Here is a 22999-nt window from a genome sequence, read left to right on the forward strand (position 1 = left end):
ACTGGCTTAAAATCAAGGTGTTGACAAGACTTCGTTCCTTCTGGAGGCTCTGGTAGAGAATCATTTCTTTGCCTTTTCCAATTTCTAAAAGTGCCCACAATTCTTGGCTTGTGGCCTTTCCTCGACCCCTCCTACCTCCTTTTCCACCATCATATTTTCTTCTCTGACTCCGACCCTCCCTTTTATAAGGAGGTTTATGATTACCTTGGGCCCACATAGATAATCTGAGATAATCTCCCTTCTCAAGAGCATTAACTTAATCACAGCTGCAAGTCGTCTTATCGCACATATCCACAGGTTCCAGGACTGGGGACATGGACATGTTTGGGGGGAGGGTGCATTATCTGGCTTACTGTGCGTTCCAACAGATCTGCCAGAGGCCTGTCAGTGTTATCCAATAATCCGCCATTTCCACGTCCTGAGTCTTTAGTCGGCCCCTTCTGGTTTGCACCCATTTTGCAGGTGCATAGGCTACAGCTTCCTATGGTGTGCTGACAGGGAGAGTTAGTGTGTCGAACTTGATGGACAACACTTGTGCATTTCTGTCTCTTTCCCACTCTCCCTCTTCTTGTCAAATTAAACCTCTTTTAATCCTTGAAATAGGAGAAAAAACAGTCCTTCCTTTTATGTGCCTCCTTTGCTTTCATGACCATGTCCTCACAACACTTGTGACACCAGATATATGTGGGTTTTCCCTTTACCAAGTAATTCTCTGAAACACCAGCAGGGCATCCTACAATTTACCTCAATTCTGACACCCTCTAGCTGGAGATAGCCCAGGTCCCACAGGTAAGGACTCAGTCCCACGTGACTGCACTCACCATCCCCACTCGAGATGCCAATCGCAAATACAGGTTGTCGTCTGTGCATCTGACCAGTCAGCTAGAAATCAAAGGTTTCTGTAACCCCTTCCTTGGGTTCCATTAATTTACTAGGTCAGCTCACAGAACTCAGGAAAATGGTTACTTGCATTTAGCAATTTATTAAAGGATATGATAAAGGATACAGATGAGCAGCCAGATGAAACAATACATACGGTGAGCAGTCTGGGAGGGTCCTGAGCATAGGAGCTTCTGTCCTAATGGAGTCGGGGTGCGTCATCCCCCTGAGTGTGAATGTCTTTGCCAACCCAGATTTCACCAACTCCCACACTGCTGGGAGTTTTATGGAAACTTCCTCACAGTATGATTGGTTATTAACTCCATTTCCAGCCTCTCTCCCCTCCTGGGAGGATGGGGGCAGGGGCTGAGGCTGATATCTCCAAGTTTTTAAACATGTCTTGGTTTTTCTGGTGACCAGCCCCCACCCCAGAGCCCACCCAGAGCTGCCTCATTAGAACAACAGCTGTTCTTAGCGCTCTTATCACTTAGGGATCCCCAAGGTTTTCAGGAGCCCTGTGTCAGGAACTGGGGGCAGAGACCAATATATTTTTTCTACGATCGCACAATCCTGTACTATCATTTTTACGGGGATCTTGAAAATAAAGAAGATAAACAAGTGTGGTCAAGTCTCCATGTTTATTTGATAATTGTCTTTCACACAGACCTCTGTAATGGGGATTTTTGGTTTTGTTTCTATGGAGACAAGAAGGGAGTTTTGATCTATAATTCAGGCAGGGGAACAGGGATAAGAAATTGAATCATTCACTTGCACTGTAATTGGAGTAACAGAGTTAATTTTTCACAAGTTTTGTGCAAGATCTACTGTAGGGATTTCTCCTCATTTCAGTGAGAGTTAATGTGACCTGATGGGAGAAGGGCCTAGGAGTTTTTTTGCTACCTCTGTGACCATTCTGAGCCTCAGTATCCTCATCTATAAAATTGGGATAACAATAATTGACCACTTATTGTGTCCTTGGATCACAATATGCACTCAATGGTGACATATTTTAAATTGCTTTCAAGTCAAGTCCACTGGGTTTCAAGGGGTGAGACGTTATTCTATAGTCAAGACCCTGCACCAGATCAACAGCTCCCAGAATTTGCCATCTCTGCTTGGGCTTTTAGTGGATCTTTCCTAATTTGTCTCTAAGTGTTGTTGCTTTGACTCTGAATGGTGTGATTCTCTGATGTTACTTTCCCACTTCAACCAGGACCTCCCGAAATAATAGCCAAGACTGCTCCTGAGACCTCCTGCCATGTACCCCAACCCTTTCATCTATTGCACCTGCTGGGACCCTTGGAACTTGGGACCACAGAAGATAATCAAGACCCCTCAGCCACCAACCAACCCCTCCACAGGGAAGCCCAAGTAAGGATTATATGGATGGAGTAGAACATGGGCCCTTGAGTTCCATTTGCAGCCTTCTTTCCCTGCAGTATAATCAAACAGTCAACTGGCAACAAAATCCCAAGAAGGCTAGCAAGCCTAGCTTTACCCAGCTTTCCCAGCCAGCCTATTGGCAGCACATTGCTCTTGCCAGTCCTCCTTAGACTCAGTGTCATTTTATTTTATTTTTACATATATATTTTTTTTTGCTTTTTGGTGTTCTTTTTATGATTTTTAATATAATTTATTGTAAAATTGGCTTACATACAACACCCAGTGCTCATCCCAACAAATGCCCTCCTCAATGCCCATCACCCATTTTCACCTCTCCTCCACCCCCCCCCCATCCACCCTCAGTCTGTTCTCTGTATTTAAGAGTCTTTTGTGGGTTGCCTCCCTCCCTCTCTGTAACTATTTTTCCCCCTCCCTTCCCCCATGAACTTCTGTTAAGTTTCATTTTAAATGAGGAAGTCTCAGGGCTGCCTGGGTGCTCAGTTGGTTAAGCAATAATCTGACTCTTGATTTTGGCCCAGGTCATGGTCTCACAGATTGTGGATTCCAACCCCACATCAGATTCTGTGCTGACAGTATGGAGCCTGCTTGGAATTCTCTCTCTCTCCCTCCCTCTCTGCCCCTTCTTGTCCCTGTCCCTGTCTCTCTCTCTCTCACTTTCTCTCTATCAAAATAAACAAACAAATAAATGAATAAATAAAAACAAGGACATCTCAAAGTTTGTGACCCAGGGAAAGGTCAGCTTCCAAACAAAGGACCCCATAACCCCCCATGGAGGAAAAGAGCTTTGGGAGCTGTGGGACAGGCTGCCAACCCAGGGGCCCTAGGAAGTGAACCTCCTCAAGTCTTCTAGGGACTTTCCAAGATCTTCCTGATTTTAAAGATTTCAGCAGCCAGAGCATGTATTCCCATTTGGGATCATAACGGGGATCCACCTAATCTGGGAATGCTAAAACAGTTTTTTGTATTTCTAATTTTTCTCTTTTTCATTATCTATTTTGCATTTTCAGGCTAACTCCTCATCCTCCAGCTGCAAAAAAACAAAATTACACCCCACCAACAGCAAAACCTGTTGTTGCCCCAAAGTAAGTATTTTTATGTTCATGGGGCAGGAATTGCCAGAACCCACAATGATTTCCCCCAAACCTCAGATCCTACAGGCAAATTATGTGGTGCTCTGCACCCGCCTTCAAAGTCACAACAAATAAGCTCTTGTTTAGGATGCCCTTGAAAGCCACTATTTCCTGCCATAAGAGGAACAATACATGATAAACATATCATAGGCAAAGAGCCTTGGAGAGCCTCCCAGGCATTTATCGTGGTGGCTTGCCCTCTTACTGATTACTGTTCTCTGTCTAAGGTTTTTCTGTGGATGGCAGCTCTATTTTTACTCAAAAACTAAATTTTTATCCATATTTTGTTAAGTTTATAAGTATAACTTAGGTTTAGGCATGTGCATGTTCCTTTGTATTCAATTTATTTGGAAAATATTTATTGACCCCCTACTATTTGTTTGACATTACTTCAGGTTTCAGGAGACAGCAGTGAATATAGTGGTCTCTGCTCCTGGAGCTTACATGCTAGTGGGGAAATGACCATAAACACGTTAATACCGCCAATGCATCCCAGTGCTGTGTAGAATATAACACAGGCAAAGGAAATAGGGGATAGTGAAGGCAGGGTTGTTACTTTCTATGGGGAGTTTAGGGCAAATCCATATGTAAAGGGGACAGCAGGAACCTGCTGATATCTTAGGCTGGCACTCCTGGTAAAGGGAACAATAAATACAAAGGCCCTGAATGGAAACCTGCTTGGCATATTTGGTCTTTTCTAGGAAAGCAAAGAGGCCCATGTGGCAGGAGTAGAGGGTGTGAGGAGAGAGTGGGGAGAGATGAGGTCAGAGAAGTAGCAGAGATGATGAATATAGTTGGCAGAATAATGGCCCTCCAAAGATACACTCTCATAATCCCTGGAAACTATGATTATGTTCTATTACTCATCAAAGGGGAATTAAGGGTGTAGATAGAATTATGTTTGCAAATCAGGGGATTTTGAGATGGACAGATCATCTTGGATTGTTGGATGGGTCCAATGTAATCACAACTGTCCTTATTCATGAAAGAGGAGATGTGACAATCGAAGCAGAGTGATGCAATTGTTGGCTTTGATAGAGAAAAAATGCGGCTATGAACACAGGAAGTTTCAAGGAGCAGGAAGTGTCAAGAAAACAGATTTTCTTGTGAAGCCTCCAGGAGGACTATCACCCTGCCAACACCCTGATTTTTTTAGTCCAGTGAGACCCATTTCAGACTTTGACCTCCACAACTGTGGGATAATGAGTTGGTTTTGTGTTAAGCCACTGAGCTTGTAGTAATTTGTTACAGCAGCAGTAGGAAACTCACACAGTAAAGTTTGCTGCCAGTATAAGGACTTTTACTTTTACTTTGAAAGAGACAGTGTGGGGGCGCCTGGGTGGCTCAGTTGGTTAGGCATCCAACTTCGGCTCAGGTCATGATCTCACAGCCTATGGGTTCAAGCCCTGCATGGGGCTCTGTGCTGACAGCTCAGAGCCTGGAGCCTGCTTCAGATTCTGTGCCTCCCTCTCTCCCCGCTGCCCCTTTCTGTCTCTGTCTCTCAAAATAATGACATAAAAAAATTAAAATAAAAAAAAAGAAAGAGACAGTTGTTAGCTGCTAGGGCTGCCATAACAAAATGAGCAACCAAACAACAGAAGAAAACAAAGACACTGTGGCTTAAGCAACAGAAATTTATTTTCTCACAGTTCTAGAGACTGGACTTCAAGACCAACATGCCCACAGTTTTGGTTTCCTCTCAGGACTCTCTCCTTGGCTTGCAGATGGCCTCCTACTTTCTGCTTCTTCACATGGTCTTTTCTTTGTGGGTGCACATCCCTGATGTCTCTCCATGTCTCCTAACCCTCTTATAAGGACACTAGTAAGGTTGGATTAGTGCCCACCATAATGGCCTCATTTTAACTTAATCCATCTATGAGACTCTATCTTCAATACTGTCACATTCTGAGGAACTGGGGGGTTAGGGCTTCAACATATAAATGTTGGGAGGACACAATTTAGCCCATAACAGATTGGAAGCCATCAGAGGATTCTGAGAAGAGTGACATGATCCAACTTGCATTTAGAAACAACAAATCTTTTTTAAAATTATTTTAATGTTTATTTATTTATTTTGAGAGAGAGAAAGAAAGCATGAGCAGGGGAGGGGCAGAGAAAGAAAAGAGAAAGAATCCTAAGTAGGTTCCATGCTGTCAGCACAGAGCCCTATGCAGGGCTCAATCCCACCAACTGTGAGATCATGACCTAAGCCAAAATCAAGAGTCGGATGCTTAACCAACTGAGCCCCCCAGCCACTCTGAAAGGACTAATCTGGCTACTGCACTGAAAATGGACTACAGTGACCAAACGTAGAAGCAGAGTCCAGATAAGCTGTAATCGTAAGGATCCAAGCAAGAGAAGATGGTGCTTGGACCCAGTGGAAATAGCAGAGGTGGTGAGGAGGGGTTCCATTTAGGATGTATTCTGAAGGTAGAAACTGGTAGGATCTGCTAATGGGATGGGTATTAAGTATGAGAAAACAAAAAGAGGGTCAAGAATGTCTTCAAGATTTGGAGCTGAGCACAGGAAGGATGGAATTTCCATTTTCTGTAACTGGGACAGACTGGGGGTAGGTGGGGGAGGTACAGATTTGTTGGTGGCTGAGCATAGGAAGCTCAAGATGCTTCTTACTATCAAGTGGTAATGTCAAGTAAGCAGTTGGTAAATGGGTCTGAGAGAGAGATCTGGGCTGCAGATATACATTTGACGGTCATTGGCATATACATGATACTTAGGGCCCTCCGCCCAGATCTCCAAGGCAGGGAGTAGAACCAGAGGTGGGAAGAGGTGGGAGAAGAGAGGCTCCAATGTTGAGAGGTTGGAGAGACCCTGAAAATACTGACAGGGAGTGGTCAGTTAGATGAAGAATCATCTAGCTGGTATCCTGGAAGCAAAATAACAAAAATGCTCCAAGAAGAAGGGTCTGATTATCTGTGTCAACTGCTGATAAGTAATTAAGATGAGGGTTGAGAAATACTGAGTTTAGTCATCGGTGACATGAAGAGCATTGTGTCATTGGTAGTGGTGATAAAGTCTGGTTGGAGTAGGATCCATTCATAACAAGTCATCCATTGAATGGCTGTGTAGGTGAAACAGTTCCTTAGTGCCTGCCTTCTGTGTGACAGCATGCTGCTGGCATGAACACGCCTGTAGATCTTATCTGACCTATATTAATGGTCAAGCTCAAGGTCTCAGTCTCCAATACCTTTTATTGAGAGCAACCTCACTCACACCCTGGCTCTTCTCTGCCCATGAATTAGACCCTGCTAACACTGTCCTAGACCTTTGCAATACAGTGAGAGACCCTTTGTGGGTACTTTTATTTATTTTTATTTTTATTTTTTAAATGTTTGGGGTTTTTTTTTTAATTTTTAAACATTTGTTTATTTTTGAGAGAGAGAGACACAGAGCACGGGAGGGAAAGGGTCAGAGAGAGAGGGAGATACAGAATCTGAAGCAGGCTCCAGGCTCCAAGCTGTCAGCACAGAGCCCAACGTGGGGCTTGAACCCACAGACTGTGAGATCATGACCTGAGTCGAAGTCAGAAGCTCAACCAACTGAGCCACCCAAGTGCCCCAAATGTTTGCTTATTTTTGAGAGAGTGCTAGCCAGGGAGGGGCATAGAGAAAGGAAGACACAGAATCCAAAGTAGGCTCCAGGCTCTGAGCTGTCAGCACACAGCCTGAGGCAGGGCTTGAACTCATGAACCATGAGATCAGGACCTGAGCCAAAGTCAGAAGCTCAATGGAACTGAGCCACCCAGGTGCCCCTACAATTCAAAGATCTGTTCACTGTATTTAGAACTTTCTAGTGAGACCCTACTGCGACTCCACATCACCAGTCTCTAAGTCCCATTGAGTCAGCACTGAGTGAGTCTGGGAAGTGGAGCAGCTGGTGCAGGAGGCCCCTGCCCTCACCATCGGGAAGGGGCTCCGATAGATGCTGACATGACCCTCAAACAGGGACATGAGAATCCCTTTACCTGCAACTTTTAACTTGGGCCTCTGGCCTCAAACACAGTCTCTGTGAAGTATATCCTTTTTGTGAATCCTCTTTTCTTTTTTTTTTTTTTTTTTTTTTGCAAACATACAATGTATGTAAGAGTTACCTTACATATTAAATCTTACAATGTACTTTTTGTATTTCGAAAGTCTTAATTCTTAAATATAAATTACAACATAACTGTTTGAACCATAGTTGGGTAACTTTTTTTTAATTTCTCAGAAGCCTTGAAAAATGGCAGTAGGCCCAGTGCCCTCAACTCCTGGGAGACACTGTTGGCAAATTGCTTTATTTGCAATTCTTTGTTGCACTTAACTTTTTCTTCTTCTATTTTCAGCATTTTTTTGCCTCTATTTTTCTCTTCTTAAATAAGAAATATCTCATTCCTTTCTCTTGGTATGGAGCACTGTGATTTGCATCCATTAACCACTAATTGAGTTCATTAAATGAGAAAATGTGAAGTGCTTTGACTGACATCAATGAAGTATCAAAATTTGGTTCGTGTACTCAGAGTAATCTGAGTAGCTTGACAAGGGAAAGAAGAGTCAAGGAGGGTCATTCTGGATCGACCATACCTTTTACTTTTCAGAAAGAGAAATACAATTCCAATAAATAAGTACCCATGGAGCTGCACTCCGACCCTTTGAACAGTTCAGAGGTGAATGCAGTACTGTGAAAGGTCTCTACTCAAGGAGATCTATGAAGAACAAAAAGACATAAGCTTATATCCATGGCCACCTTTTTAAAGAGATCCAGGCTACTCAGTGATTCCCCCCACCCCCCACCACCACCCCAAGGCTTTCCTAAATTCAGAGGAAGTAAACAAAATTAGCATTGTAAAGAGTTTCTGGTTTTGAATAGGAGCAAATGGTTGATATGAGCTGAGTTGTATTTTAAGTGGTTTTAAGTCTTGGGGCACCTGGGTGGCTCAGTTGGTTAAGGTCTGGCTTTGGCTCAGGTCATGATCTCACGGTTCGGTTCGTGGGTTCAGCCCCACATCAGGCTCTGTGCTGACTGGTAGCTCAGAGCCTGGAGGCTGCTTCAGATTCTGTATCTCCCTCTCTCTCTGACCCTCCCCTGCTTGCACTGTCTCTCTCTGTCTCTCAAAACTAAATAAAAAACATTAAAGGAAATTTTTTTTAAACTTAAAAAAAAATAAATCTTTTAAATTACATATGAATCCCGTTGTATTATCAAAGCATACTGTACACTCATGCCCATTTTTTTTTTAACACACAGAGTAATGTTTTCAACAGTTAAAATAACAGTATCTGCAGTAGTCAAATCCTTGGGCTGGCTTTCTCAAGGGAGTCTTCAGTGTCTCTCTGGAGGCCTCATTTGGGAGTGGGAGATGTGGGATCAAAACCAGACTTTACTAGCCAAAGTGGCACTGCCTCCACCAAGAAAAATCCTCCCAACCCCACACCCCATACCCAGCTGACTTTGGAACAGTCTTGCCCTGGTAACCACTCCACAATCCTAAAGATATTGTGGTTGTTTTGACCATGGAGAAAATGGAACTCCTAGATCAGTCATTGGTTGTCTCTCTTCACAGCAGTTGCCTGATTGTATCTGAGTGTGTGTTGAGGCAGAGGGGAGAGACCCTAGCTTCATGTACCTAAACCTCACTAGTCTTCTTGTCAGCACATCAGAAGCTGGTTACTCTTATTCCAGTCTTTTCAACCTTCCAGGTGAGGTCCCTTACAAATATACTTGGTATTTGGATACCTGATATGTTCACATTTCTACACCTGAAAACAGCAACTAATTATGACCAGGATTAACCATTTACTTATCCTGAATTTACAATACTGACCATTTCAAGTCCCCTATCACTAATTTCTGATGCAAATAAGAAAGGCTTTTGTGCAGACAACGTTAATGTCACTAGTGTGTGCATTTGAGATTATGCATCACCGAAGAGCCCTTGGGATCCCAGGCCAGGTCTCTTGACCCTTATTTTAGGAGTGGTTCTAACAGGCATAACTAGTCAATTCCCCACCTTTTTACTTCCTGCCTTTTTCTCACAATCTGTATACCAATAATCTCGGGACCATTGAACATTCCTTAGTTCCTGAGAAGAATATTTCAGAGCTGAAAGGGGCCTCAAAGATCATCCTGGTAATGTCACTTTTTACAGATGAGCAGTGGGATCAGGAAGCAGCTTCTAAGCTTTGAACTTCTCTTTGCTCCCTGATTGCTTTCTGAACACACCTTTCTCTTACAGAATGAAAATCCACTCAGCAAAACAAGAGGAGAGCAATAAATCACCTTATGTGAGTAAAAACATGAAGGGGGCAGTGGGACTAACATTTACTGAGTGCAGACACAGGCCTTTCACATGTACCTACCTCGTTGGAACTTTGCAATGATCCTGGGAGGAGGGGCTATCATTATTGCATAAAATGTAGCTGCTAAGTGGCAGAAAAAGGACTCGAACTCAGCTGAGCCAGACGCCAGAGAGGGCATATAATTACCACTCTCTACTGCCTTGTGTATGGCAAGACGAGTATACCAAGGACACCAGACACTGACAACCAGGCCAGGCTAGGGTACAGCTCATGTCCGCGTGCCAGAATCCCACCGCCACACCGGGGAACCCACAAATGCTGGAGAAGAGACAACTGGGCACTTGAGGGGAACAGGGCCAGGACCACACTGGAGAAAGAGATGGAGGCTAAACCCAGGAGGATCTCAATACCTGCCAAGAGTTTGGGTCTAATCCTTCTGGTGTCTGGGAGCCTTCACAGGTCTGACACAGGCACAAACCAAGTAAGGTTTACATTCTAGAAAAAACATTGTCTGATGGGATAATACTGGTGCTTTTTACTGGCTGCTTTTATCTATTTTCTTTTTTTCCCCTTAAACAAGGATCATTCATTTCCTTAATAATCAGGTAAAAAAAATAAACAAACAAAATGTAATTGCCCTCCAGATGGAAAGATGATGAAATTTAGGGGAGCCAGAACGAAGGCAGGAAGGCCAGCTAGGCAGGTATGGCCAAAACGAAAGAGAAAGATGAGGGTGGCCTTAGGCTGTTCCAGGGGCAGGAGTGTGGAGAGGACAAGAGGAAGCTGGGGTACGGTTAGGCGATAACAGTGACAGGCCTTGTGGTGCCGTAGGGGTGTCCTGCGCAACTGGAGAAGGCACAATCTTGACCTGGTCTATGCAGCCTGGTAACCCGGCCAGATTTTCTGACTTGGATCTAGTAGGGAATAGAGGAAGAACTGACTAAAATAGATATGTTTGTTTGTTTTCATAACTGTGCTCGACACTTTCTCATGTTATTTTGGTTTTCCTCATAAAAGCCCTTTAAGGAAGAGTTATCCTAATTTTCTGATAGAAAACTGAGTCACACAGATGTTGAATAACTATAGTTGGGTGCAGAGCCAGGATTTGAACTCAGGCCTAATTCCCAAAACTGAACAATTTCCATGGCGCTGGACTGCCTTCAGGTCTAGGTCATGTGGAGAATGCAAACGAGGCGCAGGGCTTGGGGCAGAGTGCTGTGTGGGTGTCAGCATTTAGGGTTGCACATGCTGAGTTCGAGAGGTCTTTGGGAACATTCCGGAACCGTCTGAGTCTTGAGACTGGATCTCAGGAGAGAAATCTGAGCTGGAGGCATGAGGGTGAGTGGTAACTAGGGGTGTGCCCAGGAAGGACTTGGACTCTGGAATCCCACCTCATGTCTCTGTGTTTAAGATGTGAGTAGCACTCCGGTGTAAGATTTGAAGGAATATCTGCACTCCAAGTCTGCAATATTATCTTACCTTCCACCTTGATACCTAGGAACTGATAAATGTGTCACCTGGCTACGGCCTCATTCGAAACAAGGAGCAGACTTCCATCACCTTGGGAGATGAAATGTTTGGTAAGAAAAAGGGATCGCAACCGGAGACCATGGACAGAGTCAAAATTTCCAGGTAATGCCTTTGGACCTATATCCAGCTCCTCAGAACTATCCCTGCTGGGCTTGGCCTGGCCTCAAGCAGAAGCTCCTAACTTCCATGCCCAATGCACAGGTCTCTGTTCTGAAGGTGCTATAGAGTCACTTCTCTCTTCATCCCGGTGCTGCTCCTCTCACACCCACCTCTCTGCCCTGATTCCACTTGAGACAAGATGAAGGTCAGGTCAGGCAGCCAATCTGAAAAGTGATCGGGTATAGTATAATTTGTACTAAAGGAAAGCAATTATCCTTTGAGGTGATGAACAGATGAAATATTCACAAAATAGTCTGAATTTGGAGGGTGTAAAGTAAGAGGAAAGTCAGGGTTTTGGCGGGGGGGGGGGGGGGGCTGAGTATGCATCTCTTTCTCATTATGCCCAAAGATATCATTCAGTTCATGCCTCTGGGAGGCACAGCACGGAAGATTCTGGCTGAGTCTACCCCAGTTAAACACAGTGCATCCTCTCTGTCATTCAGGCCCTACCCACTCTGTCCTCCAATACCACGTAAAGTCAGCTCCACATCCTTTCCATTCTACTTCCTAGATCTCTCATTCATGTCTCTCTCTCTCCCTGTCTCCTCCTACATCCTCTCTCTTGTTTTCTTATTGAGTGGAAGACCATCTCTGCTGCTCCGCGCACATCACTGCCTACTTACTGCCCTGTCTACTCCAGCTCAACCAAACAGAGCTAAATAACTTACAGACATCATGGAGGCTCTAGACCCAGAAACACAGAGAATTGTTTTCTATTCTGAAAGCCATGCTCTGAAATCCCCTTTGTCCTGTGTCTGGACCATTCCTGTCTATGATTCCCTATCAGCATCCATCCATCTCCCACCTTCCCATTTCCTAATTCTCTGAATTTTTCCTCCTCCATTTCAACAGTCATTACTGAATCAAGGTCGAACCTTGATAGATCTTTGACATATTCCTCTTTCCCTTCTGGTCAACAGGTAACCAATCTACTCCTCCATCTACCCACATCTCCCACTTCAGCTAGCTTACCCAAACAAGTTGGGTCTGAGGCTCAACCACCCTGCTGCCTAATTCCTTCTCCCAGACTACCCTTCTACCCTTCTGACCCCCATGATGATGGGGCAGCAGCAGAACATGCCCCGACTCTTACCAAGCCAGAGACAGTCACATACAAGGAGGTGCCTGACTGGCACAGAATGAAAGCTCTGTGAATAATAGAAGGATTCCTTGTCCTGTAGGACTGATATCATTACTGACCTACAAGAGCAGATCTCAGAGTTGACAGTGATCATTGAGCAAATGAACAGAGACCATCATTCTGCCCAGAAATTGGTGAGTGATCCTTGAGTTAACTGACATCTCTATGGGTAAAGGAAAGACTTTTTTTTCAGATCGCCTGCTATGTTCCAGGCAAGATGCCAAGCACTTTACTCACGCTAGCCATGTTGTCTAGGTGACAGCTCTGAAGATAGGACCGTGGCTACACAGTAGGATTTTTCTGACTCCATCCTCATCCATAACTACAAGAACTTAAATCTATCCTCAAAGCCTAATTTAATTTCCAGGAGTTCTTAAAGTGCCTGTAGTGTGTTCATTGCCACTGACCTCAGCACACCTGGGGTGTGACCATTTCATGTCAGATTTGCTGTGGAGAGTCATAGGGTGCTGAATTCTTTCTAATGGGAATAGTGTGGTTAATGCACCCAGTGTGGCTCAAAATTTGCCCAGAACCTTCAGTACCCACATCCTGTTGCTGTTAAAATTGCCAAAACCCACTTCAGAATTTGCTGAAGTCAGTTTTTACACTCTCTGTGTTTCCTGGGAATTTTGGTGATACCTTCTTCAGATTTACTATCTGTTTCATAACAGTCTCTTCTTCCTCACCTCAGGTAGAGGTGCCTGCTGGCCGGGGCTGAGGTGATAAGTCAGAGCAATGCTCAGAAACAGCCTCCCCCCACACCCTGCTTGCCTGTTGTTATTGAAACCCCCTTGCAAAGGTTGACTTCCTCACCCTCTGAAGTGCCCCAGATGTGTCTGGATCCTACAGTGACTAGGCTTGTGACTCACACTGAGACCTCCCCGACTGTTAATTCATTACTATATTTATCTGAAAACCCTGCCAAGTTTGTGGTCTACTTCTGCAGATAGGAAATTAAGGCTCAGGAAGTTAAATAAGTTCTGTGAGATCAGTTATCAATGGTGGATTATTGGGCAAAATGCACATTTTCTCTGATTGAATCATTGACCCTGCTAACGACCTATTTAGAGATTATTTCTATGCAGGGACCTCATATTGTGATCCTTAAAATTCTCCCACCTGTGAATATCCCAAATTCTTGTGTGACCCTATCAAAGGCTGCCAGTGAGTAGTAAGAGAGGAACAGAGAAAGCCCTGAACGCTTTTGTCTTAGTTGGCAGCAGATGCTGACGGGTCTGGAAATATCCTTTCCTCCTGAGACACCAACCAAAGAATCTGATGTGTTAAAATGGAAGATCACCTGGAAATGAGCAAATTTTGCTTGTGGTAACATATCTTTCTGACAAAGAGGATTTATTAACACCAGATTTTAAGTTCCTTAAAGGTGTAGGGTTTGAGTCTTAGGTCTCTTTGGCTCTTCCAGGCCAACCTCTTTGCTCAATAGATGTTTACTTAATTAAATTACATATCAAAGAAATCCAAAGGCCAAGATCTTAGAAAGAGATTACTGTCCAGCAAAGAGACCAGACCTGACCATAAAACCAACAGATAGTTTCTGTGCACCAACATTATGAACTGATTACATACCAAACAGCAGTAGACCAAGGCAAGGATTGCTCCATTCCTTCAGTAGTGGTGTGCTCTCTGGGACTGCAGAACACAAAGAGGAGAGTGTGGGGAGTAGAGCACACCCCATGAATGGGAAGGCTTCTCAGAAATTGCAGACTGCAGTGGGAGCGGGGTCCTCGATCCTTTATCATTAATTCCATGTTGCTTTCAGCTCTCCGATGAAATGGCTCTCTGCTGTGCTGAGATGCAGCAGAACTTCGAAAACAAGAACAGGTATGCTTTCTAGCACAAGCCCCTGTGTGCTGATGACCCTAAGACTCCTGCTTCCTTGCAAGATTTTAGTTCACTGGGATTTCAGACAGTGCCAAATGGTATTAGGTAGGCAGGGATGGGGGAAACGGGCAGGACTGTTGGATATGAAGCCACCGAAATGTAGCACAGAGAAGGTCATTCCTGGTTTTGCACGTTTTCTGATCCAGTTGCTTCAAGCATAATCTTCCTTCCTGTTGATTGCTGAGGAGAGCCAGTTTTTGTTCTCTGTGAGATTCCTGTGACAAACAACTGCTGTTCTCAGTCCAGACTCCTCCTCCCATTTCCCCCACCCCTTCACTTCCTCCCCCTCTTTCTCTTCCTCTTTTTGTCCCGCATCTCTACTCTCCCTGGCTACTCCCAGGATCTGGGCAGAGTGGGAAGAAGGTATGGGAGGAACAGGAGCCAGAGCCACAAAGACAAGCCAAGGGGAAGTAAAAGGAAGTGTGTTGCCTGTGTGGGTGAGGAAATCTTCAAAGCCTCCTTCCAGGCCTCCCGCTGGGCACCGGAGCAGCCTCAGAAGTCCCAGTGGAGAGTACACCTCGTTGAGTCATAGACTTGCTTTCAAAAAAGTATAATAAATAAGTAACATATTTGTTATGGAATAGCTTTCACTATCTTTAGAGCAGTTTTAGGATCATAGTAAAATAGAGCATAAAGTACAATGAACTCCCACAGGCAGCCTGACCCCACATCTGCACAGCCTAAGTAATCATTAACATCCTGCACTACTGTGATGCATTTGTTACCTACACTGATAAATTATCACCCGAAGTCCACAGTTTACATTAGGGTTCACTCTTGCTGTTGTATATCCTATGGGTTTTGACAAATGTCTAATGACATGTGTTCACCATTATTGTATCACACAGAGTAGTTTCACCTCCCTGAAAATCCTCTGTGCTCTGCCTATTCATTCCTCCCTTCCCGCTAACCCTTGGCAACCATGGATCTTTTTACTGTCTCCATAGCTGTGCTTTTCCCAGAATATCGTATAGTTGGAATTGTATAGTACATAGGCTTTATGGATTGGCTTATGGTAACTTACTATTATGCATTTAATGTTCCTCCACATCTTCTCTTGGCTTGACAGCTCATATAGCCTTTCATTTTTACATTCATCTTGAACACTGCCAGCTTCTGCCTCCTGGAATGCAGGCTAAAGAAACCCTGGGCTCTAAAATTATCCTGGATGCTAATGCAGCCTACCATTTCCCAAGACAGCCATAAACAAATATTGCACTGTTAGCAGAGAGTTGCTGGGCCCCATTAGCTCCATTCAATGTAATGGTTGGTAAAAACAGGTCTTCTCACCTTTTTCTGGGTAGATGCCAGGAGAGTGAGTCAGGAAGCAAGGGCCCCGAAGGCTGCCCACAGCTTCCTGTGTGAGGGGGGAAAGGTGGGATCGACTGAGTGTAACAGCTCAGCTCTGGACTTCTTTTCACTGATTGTGGTCTTCTCCCGGGGTCGTACAGGGAGCTCAAAGAGGCTCATGCAGCAGAGCTCAGTCAGTTGGAGAACAACTACAAAGCAACACTGAGGGCAGAGAAGCTGGCTGCCCAAGCAAAACTAGGTATGGTCTGGACTGGGGAGAATGACCCTGGTGAAGGGCGAGAGGCTGACCATGGGGGTCTAGGAACAACAACTCCCCTGGCCACAGATGGGCGGTGGCTGTGCTCTCCAGGTGACCTCCTAACGCTCAGAGACAGGGAGTGACTGAGAAGGAAACTGAAAAGAGAGAAACCATGTTACCAATGTCCCGCCTATGCCCAGGAGGTAGACTGGCCTGCAACCAAGTAGTAGGATCTGAGCAAGTCCTTCATCTCCTTGAGTCTCATTTATTCTGTCTAAGAATTGAGGACAATAATACCTGCTTTTATCAGAGAGATAAGAATGTGAAAGCACTTTTTTAAAATATATTTTTTAATTCTACAAATATAATACTATTGTAACTCAGCAAGTTATGTCATCTGTAAAATGGTGGTGTTTCATTATATTTTAATAGACACACTGTGATTTATATGGATTTATAATGTGTAAGAGTTCTGTTGGCCTTTTATCCCATTATTTAAGCTGTCCATGGGAAGGGCAAAATGTATATCTTTCAAATTTCTGAGATCGTAGACTAAAGACTAATCTCCACAGGGAGAAGGAGAAATTCCTAATCTTATCCCTTTAATTTGCCTTACTGTTTAAAAAGAGGATATTTATAGCTTGCTGATTTTCCAGTTTTCTAAAGAGAACATGTATCATTTTCAAAATCAATGTACACTGGAAACATTGCTTTAAAAAGAGAGAAGCAGGGGCACCCGGGTGGTTAAATGTCCAACTTCGGCTCAGGTCATGATCTCACAGTTTGTGGGTTTGAGTCCCATGGCAGGCTCTGTAATGACAGCACAGAGCCTGATTTGAATCCTTTCTCTTCCCCTCTCGCTGCCCCCTCCCCCTGCTTGTGCTCTGTCTCTCTGTCTCTCTCTCAAATAAACATTAAAAAAATAAATAAAACTGCTTTAAAAAGAGAAAAGCAGATGTATACTCCAAGGTTTTGCTCTTCTTTTCCCCACAGATACTTACCCGCAGGGATTAGTTCTCACATTAGGTGTGCATCAGACTCATTTGGGAAGTGTGTTATCCACAGACCCTGGGCCTCTCCTCTGAGACCTCAGTTCAGTGGGTTTGGCCAGGTGGGGGTACGGGAAGGAGGACAGGCATCTGGATTTCTAATTAGCCCTCAGGGTGATTCTTCAGGTACAACATGGTCTTAACTCCTAGAGGGCAAGTTGGAGGTGGAGAAAGAATACAGGAGAGCTCACACTTGAATATGAAAACTTTCATTTCAGAGGTATAATGATGAACCTGTTGTTTTCCTTTTGTCCAGATGAGATGGGAAAAGAATATAAGTACTTGAAGAATATGTTTCATATGTATCAGGTAAGATTCAGAGCTCTTTGGTGGATGATGAGAGGAAGAGAGGCAAGGCTCATTCCTGGCTGATGGTATCAGGCTGAATCTACAGCTCTTGCCCAGAAAATAATTTCCTGAGATTCCCGGCATCCTTGACTCTAGGTGGCACTAAGTACAGCCAGGGAGGAGAGTGGCCTGCAGACGGTGGTAGCTTCCACGTGTGACAAATCATAACTGAGACCCTACAGAAGCCCACTGACAAATACATGTATAATTACAAAAGTTAATACCTGCTCATGGTTTTCTAAAAAATGGAAATACAAAAACCAACTACATCAATGACAAAAGAGAATTACCACCCCAAGACAACCTGCTGTTAGTATTTGTGCTTTATAATATCTTTGATTTTAGTAGAGTTCTGGGTCAAAAGGGATAAAAGGCCTTTGATACATTTGGGCAAATTGTCATCCAAAAAGACTCTCTCACTGCCCCCTCATGAGCTGGGCCTGGGTGCTCTAGCCATCTCAGAATATCACTCATTCATTGAATCAGCTAATTTGAGGGAGGCTGGGGAAACAGGCCATGATTTCCTCCTAGTGGGATGAGAGAGTAGGGGATGAGGAATGAACAGGTTGAGGCAGCAAAACCCCATCCTATTGGTAACCAGCTAGTTGTGGTTTGCCCAGGACTTTCCAGGTTTTAGCATCAAAAGTTCAGGGTCCTGGGATACAACTCAGTCTCAAACAAAGACAGTTGATCATCCTCTTAAAGGAGGAAACCAAGTTAAGCATCAGCACCACCTCTGAAATTCTATTTGCCATCCACAGTTTCAGTTTTGAAATTGTATCTAAAAATTGATTTTCAAGATGTATCTTGATACAGTCAGGGACAGCATCTTAGAGCAAAGTCTAGGAGAAGCATCAAGCAGATGAGTGAGTAAACTGCCTCTTATGTTTACTTCAGTCTGTGCCTCTCCAGAGAGTTTGACCTCTATGGAAATTGAGCTGCCCACCAGTCTTGAAAGTGATAAACAAGAACCTTTATCTAAGTGGCTCCAAACAATTACAAATGAGCTCTTGATGTCTGGCCCCAATGTGGGGGATAAAAGTAGGTCAGAGTCTTGAAACCTTACTAGCAGCATCCAGGTCCTAAGCCTTCCTCCTCCTGGGGTCCCACTCCCATGAAATCTGAACCAACCAATAGGATTGGCATCAGGTTAGGCTTATTTAACCTCACCCACAAAGGAAGTTAGATGTGCTGAGTTAAAAATAGACACTCCCTGAAAAACATACCATTGTTTTCTAAGTGTTCAAATTAACTACTAGGCCTTTCCCTTGTTTCTTCATGGCTATTGATGAGGGATTCATGATTCAGAGGGAGCTGACATGTGAATCTGCAGCAGGGGAGTCCTACCGGTCTTTAAAGAAAACCCAGTTCCAGTGGGACAAGTACCATGCAGAACTTGCCTTTGACTTTTAGAGTTCTGCAGCACCACCATCCACCCATGGAGGGACTCCCAGCAAGCATTCCAGTGAGGGAAGCTTTAAAGGGCCCAGTACTGTGCTTGGAGCCTGTGTGCAGCCTTCTCCAGGACTCTTTTCATGGTGCCTTTGTGCCTCCACAGGACAGCATTTATGATGAAATGGAAGATAAGTGGTTGAAGAAGAAGGCAGAATGGGAGAAGGATGAGAAGTTGGAGTGGGAAAAGATCTTCCTACAGCAAAGTGAGTATAAGAACTTCAGTCTTTTTGATGGCACGTGTACCAAAAAAAACCCCTGCCATTAAGTTTGGTCTTAGCTTGAGAACATCAGCCTAAGATTCACCAAGGGTGATGGCCACAGGGCTGGATTCCTGAATCAAAGGTACATGGCGTTTCCAAGAAAGTGACAAGGATGGAGTATTTTATAAAACTCAGCTATTTGATGGTGTAAGCCTGTACCTTCCAAAGCTCGCTGATTCCAAGTTTAGTCATCATGGTCTGGAACAAGCTCTGGGACATCTGTAGGAGTGTTGACTTGTTACCTGGATATATATAAGTGACCGCAAAGTTCTAGAAAAATGTTCTTGAATTAGAGTTTCAACACAATCATACTGAGAGCGTCTGTAGCCCCATATCCCCCCAGAAGATCTCAATTTTTCAGAAACAATTAACATAACACTGCATATGTTTAAAGACTATAACATGTTGATTTGATACATTTATATATGACTATATATTTTTAGTATTTCCAACATTTAGCACAGGGCTTGGATCATAGAAAGTGTTTTATGGAGGCCCTGGGTGGCTCAGTCAGTCAAATGTCCAACCCTTGCTTGATCTCAGCTCAGGTCGTGATCTCAGGCTTGTGAGTTCAAGCCCCATATTAAGCTCCACACTAGGAGTAGAGCCTACTTTAAAAAAAGTATTTTATGGATGAGCCTCCTACCTTCAGCAAGCATCTTCCTAAGTGGAAAAAGGAGAGGAGAATTTATAGAACTTCACTCCCTGACCTGGAGAACTGGTTGAGGTAGGAGTGGAGCCTCTACAAACCTACACCACATCCTGCCTCACTCCAGTTCATACCAGACTTGGTTGATTTCAACAAATTACTCATTTAAATGCTGAGACTCCCTGGGAAAGTAAATCTTCAAGGCCATTCCTACCCTGGTGGGGACTCTTGGCTGCAGGAAGGCAGCATGAACACCCTAGAATGAAGGCTGAGGAAAGGAATGAGGAGCTGCACCTATCTGAGGCTTTACTGGGAATCCTGGTGTAGCATAACTGGGTCTTCCTCCAGACTTCTGGCCATGCATACTGCACTCATCCCGTGTTTTCAAAATCTCAGTTAAGCTGTTACACCAAATTTGGAAAAGCAGACATAACCTGCGCATAGTGTAGTTCAGCCCACTACGGGGAGCCTTCCCTATCATTCCCAGCCCATCACAGGATGAGCCTAAGGCTTGCCTCCCTATCATTCCCAGCACCACAATGCCGAAGAAGGAATTTGTATCAGTCCCTCACCCCTCCTCCCTCCTTTTTGGTATTAGGGCTCTGTTGGCAAGTTCCCCTGCACCAGACACAGTTTAAGCCTACCTCTACTCCAGGGCTAAGTACAGAATAAATTTTATTGCTGGAAAAGTCACATTAGCCAAGAGCTATATTTTAAGGTAAGTATATCCAAGAAAACATAGTAGTTACTTCAGCAGTGGGAATGGACAAAATAATAAGCAACAAATCTAAAATAAACTATGCATACACACAAAATCAGAGACATTAGGGGCAAAACTATATGGCTGATGTCACTGAAAACCACCACCATGTTCACCTACTCCCACGCATCTCTAGGTGAGCATCAGAGGCTGAACCATCAGGCTGAAAGGAACTTGAGTTTGACCCAGTCTGGAATTTTTATTATCTTCAGATATTCTGAGTTTCTCTCTGCTTCTGCTTTCCCCACATTTAGTCATATATGTAATTTTCATCTCCCACAGAATGTAATATGGCAAAAAAGTTTGAGTTAGAGTCAGAAGAAGAAAAGAAGAAAATAAATGACTCCTACAGTACTGTCTTTGAGAACTTCAGTCGAGAGAAAGAGGTAACTTAGCCCAAAGCACATGAGTGGTTGAACATGGAGCCTAGGTGGGACATCCAGTTCCCAGGGGTGCCTCTGTAATTAGGCAAGCTTTTTGTCTTTATGGGCATATTCTTCCTTTCCCAGCTTCCCTGGAAATATATGCAAGTAGACTGGCAGTCTTGCTATCCTTTATCTAGATGGTCTTACCACAGGGTCACTGTAGAATGAAAACTGAAATCAGTGGGAAATAATAGAATGCTAAACACATACAAAACCTAAAATTCCCTATTTTCTCAAAACCTCAGTCTCTGAATGTCCTCCTCATCCTTGACTGTAGCTGAAGAGAAAGTGCAGTGTAGCAAACTGAACTAAGCAAATTTGGTCATGTACAGCTCTTAGTCATTAAGAGGAGCTACCTAAAAGCTAGAGAGTGTGGGGGTGCCTGCGTGACTCAGTTGGTTAAGCACCTGACTCAGGCTCAGGTCATGATCTTATGGTTCATGAGTTCAAGCCCCAAGTCAAGCTCTGTGCTGACAGCTCAGAGCCTGCAGCTTGCTTCAGATTCTGTGTCTCCCTCTCTCTCTGCCCCTCCCATACTCTTCATCTGTCTCTGTCTCTCAAAAATAAATAAACATTGAAAGAAAAAAAGTTAGAGGGGGTAAGAGTTAACTACTACTGTTAATCACTCCCCCACAATCTTGATACTGATGCCAGGTCATAGTGAAAGCAGGTCTCAGACATACAGACATTTACTAAATAAACATGCATTTTTAGCAAATAGGCCACAGATGGTTATACCACCAGCTCTCTCAACTTTTAGGTACATGAACGACTCATCAGAGGTATATGCAAGGGCAGTACGGAGATAGATTCTGTAACCAGTGTAGTCAGCATGGCAGCCAGAGCTCCTCCTAAGCAGACACAGGACCATTTAGGGATCAAACCTTAGACACCATTCCTGAGTGTGTAGGCTATAGGCTGTTAGATTCCTTTACTTTTTTCCTGCAAAGTGAACAGTGTCTCTAAAATAGTATCTAACTTCAATATTCCATTTTTAAGAGCCCATTTCCAATCATCATGCTAATTAAAAAGCCAATAATTTCACCAATAAAAGCGCATTTCTGGCACTCACTATAACTGAGCAAAACAGTAATGTGGGTATGGGGCATGCCCTGCGGTGTGTCTAGTTATTCTGGAGTCTAGAGAGTTCAAACATCTGAATAAGAAGTAGCAATTCCTCTAGTGGGGAAGATTTGATCATCTACATGCATCCTTTCCTCTCTTCTATTTTTTCTCCAAGGATGGCTGACTATGAATCTGTAAATGGTACTGTTTCTCTCTCATGAAGCACAGTTTACACTTAGCAAGATGCACAGAGCTGGTGGTATTCCTTTCCAGTTAAGCCCCATCTCCCTCAAAACTTGCCCCAAGACAACCACTAATTTTTTATTCCTTCCATCATAGATTAGTTTCACCTGTTTTTAAGTTTCATACAAATGTAATCATGTAGTATATGCTCTTTTGTATATAGCTTCTTTTTCCTTAATACAATGTCTGTGAAATGTATCTATTTGTTGTTAATATCAGTAATTTCTTACTTTTTATTGCCCAGTAGTATTCCTTTGTAGAAATATCACACAATGTGTTTACCATTTTCCTGTTTTGGGAAGTTTGGGTTGTTTCCATTTTTTGTCCTCCCTATTTCATAAATAAGACTTTTGTAACCATCCCTGTCCAAGTATCTATGTAGATACAATCTTTCATTTCTTTGGGGTATATGCCTAGCAGTATTATTATTGGTCTCTAGGGTAGTTATAGCTTTAACTTTATAAGAAATTACCAAGCTGTTTTCCACAGTAGTTGTATCATTTTACTATTGCACCTTAAATATATGAGAATTCCAGTTGCTCCTCCTCATCAACAATTAGTATTGCCATTCTTTTAATTTTGACCCTTCCAATGGGTATGAAGTTGTATTTCATTACAGTTTTAGTTTCCCTAACTATTATGTTGGACAATTTTTTATATGCTTCTCAGACAATTTATATGTCTTCTTTTGTGACATGCTGGTTTAAGTCTTTTGCCGTTTGAAAAAACTTGTTTATCTTTTTTATTATTGATATGTA

The 22999-nt window shown here is 43.5% G+C and overlaps 1 protein-coding gene across 6 annotated transcripts in view; it reads left to right on the forward strand.

Annotated features, from left to right (window-relative positions):
* FLACC1 (flagellum associated containing coiled-coil domains 1) overlaps positions 1 to 22999 on the forward strand; it is a 35955-nt gene that overhangs the window by 6956 nt on the left and 6000 nt on the right. For 2 of the 6 annotated variants that reach the window (XM_029934079.1, XM_029934080.1), the window contains 10 exons: positions 2093 to 2250; positions 3291 to 3365; positions 9643 to 9691; positions 11205 to 11338; positions 12577 to 12670; positions 14317 to 14378; positions 15890 to 15987; positions 17293 to 17345; positions 18943 to 19042; positions 20791 to 20894. In XM_029934079.1, the coding sequence (XP_029789939.1) occupies positions 2138 to 2250; positions 3291 to 3365; positions 9643 to 9691; positions 11205 to 11338; positions 12577 to 12670; positions 14317 to 14378; positions 15890 to 15987; positions 17293 to 17345; positions 18943 to 19042; positions 20791 to 20894 (882 nt within the window). In that variant the 5' untranslated portion in view covers positions 2093 to 2137. Of the gene's footprint in view, positions 1 to 2092; positions 2251 to 3287; positions 3366 to 8970; positions 9107 to 9642; positions 9692 to 11204; positions 11339 to 12576; positions 12671 to 14316; positions 14379 to 15889; positions 15988 to 17292; positions 17346 to 18942; positions 19043 to 20790; positions 20895 to 22999 lie in introns of those variants that run through there. The other 4 variants (XM_029934082.1, XM_029934083.1, XM_029934081.1 and 1 more) reach the window with 4 other exon arrangements.

Source organism: Suricata suricatta, chromosome 3, assembly GCF_006229205.1.
Source record: "Suricata suricatta isolate VVHF042 chromosome 3, meerkat_22Aug2017_6uvM2_HiC, whole genome shotgun sequence".
NCBI classification, from domain to species: Eukaryota; Metazoa; Chordata; class Mammalia; order Carnivora; family Herpestidae; genus Suricata; species Suricata suricatta.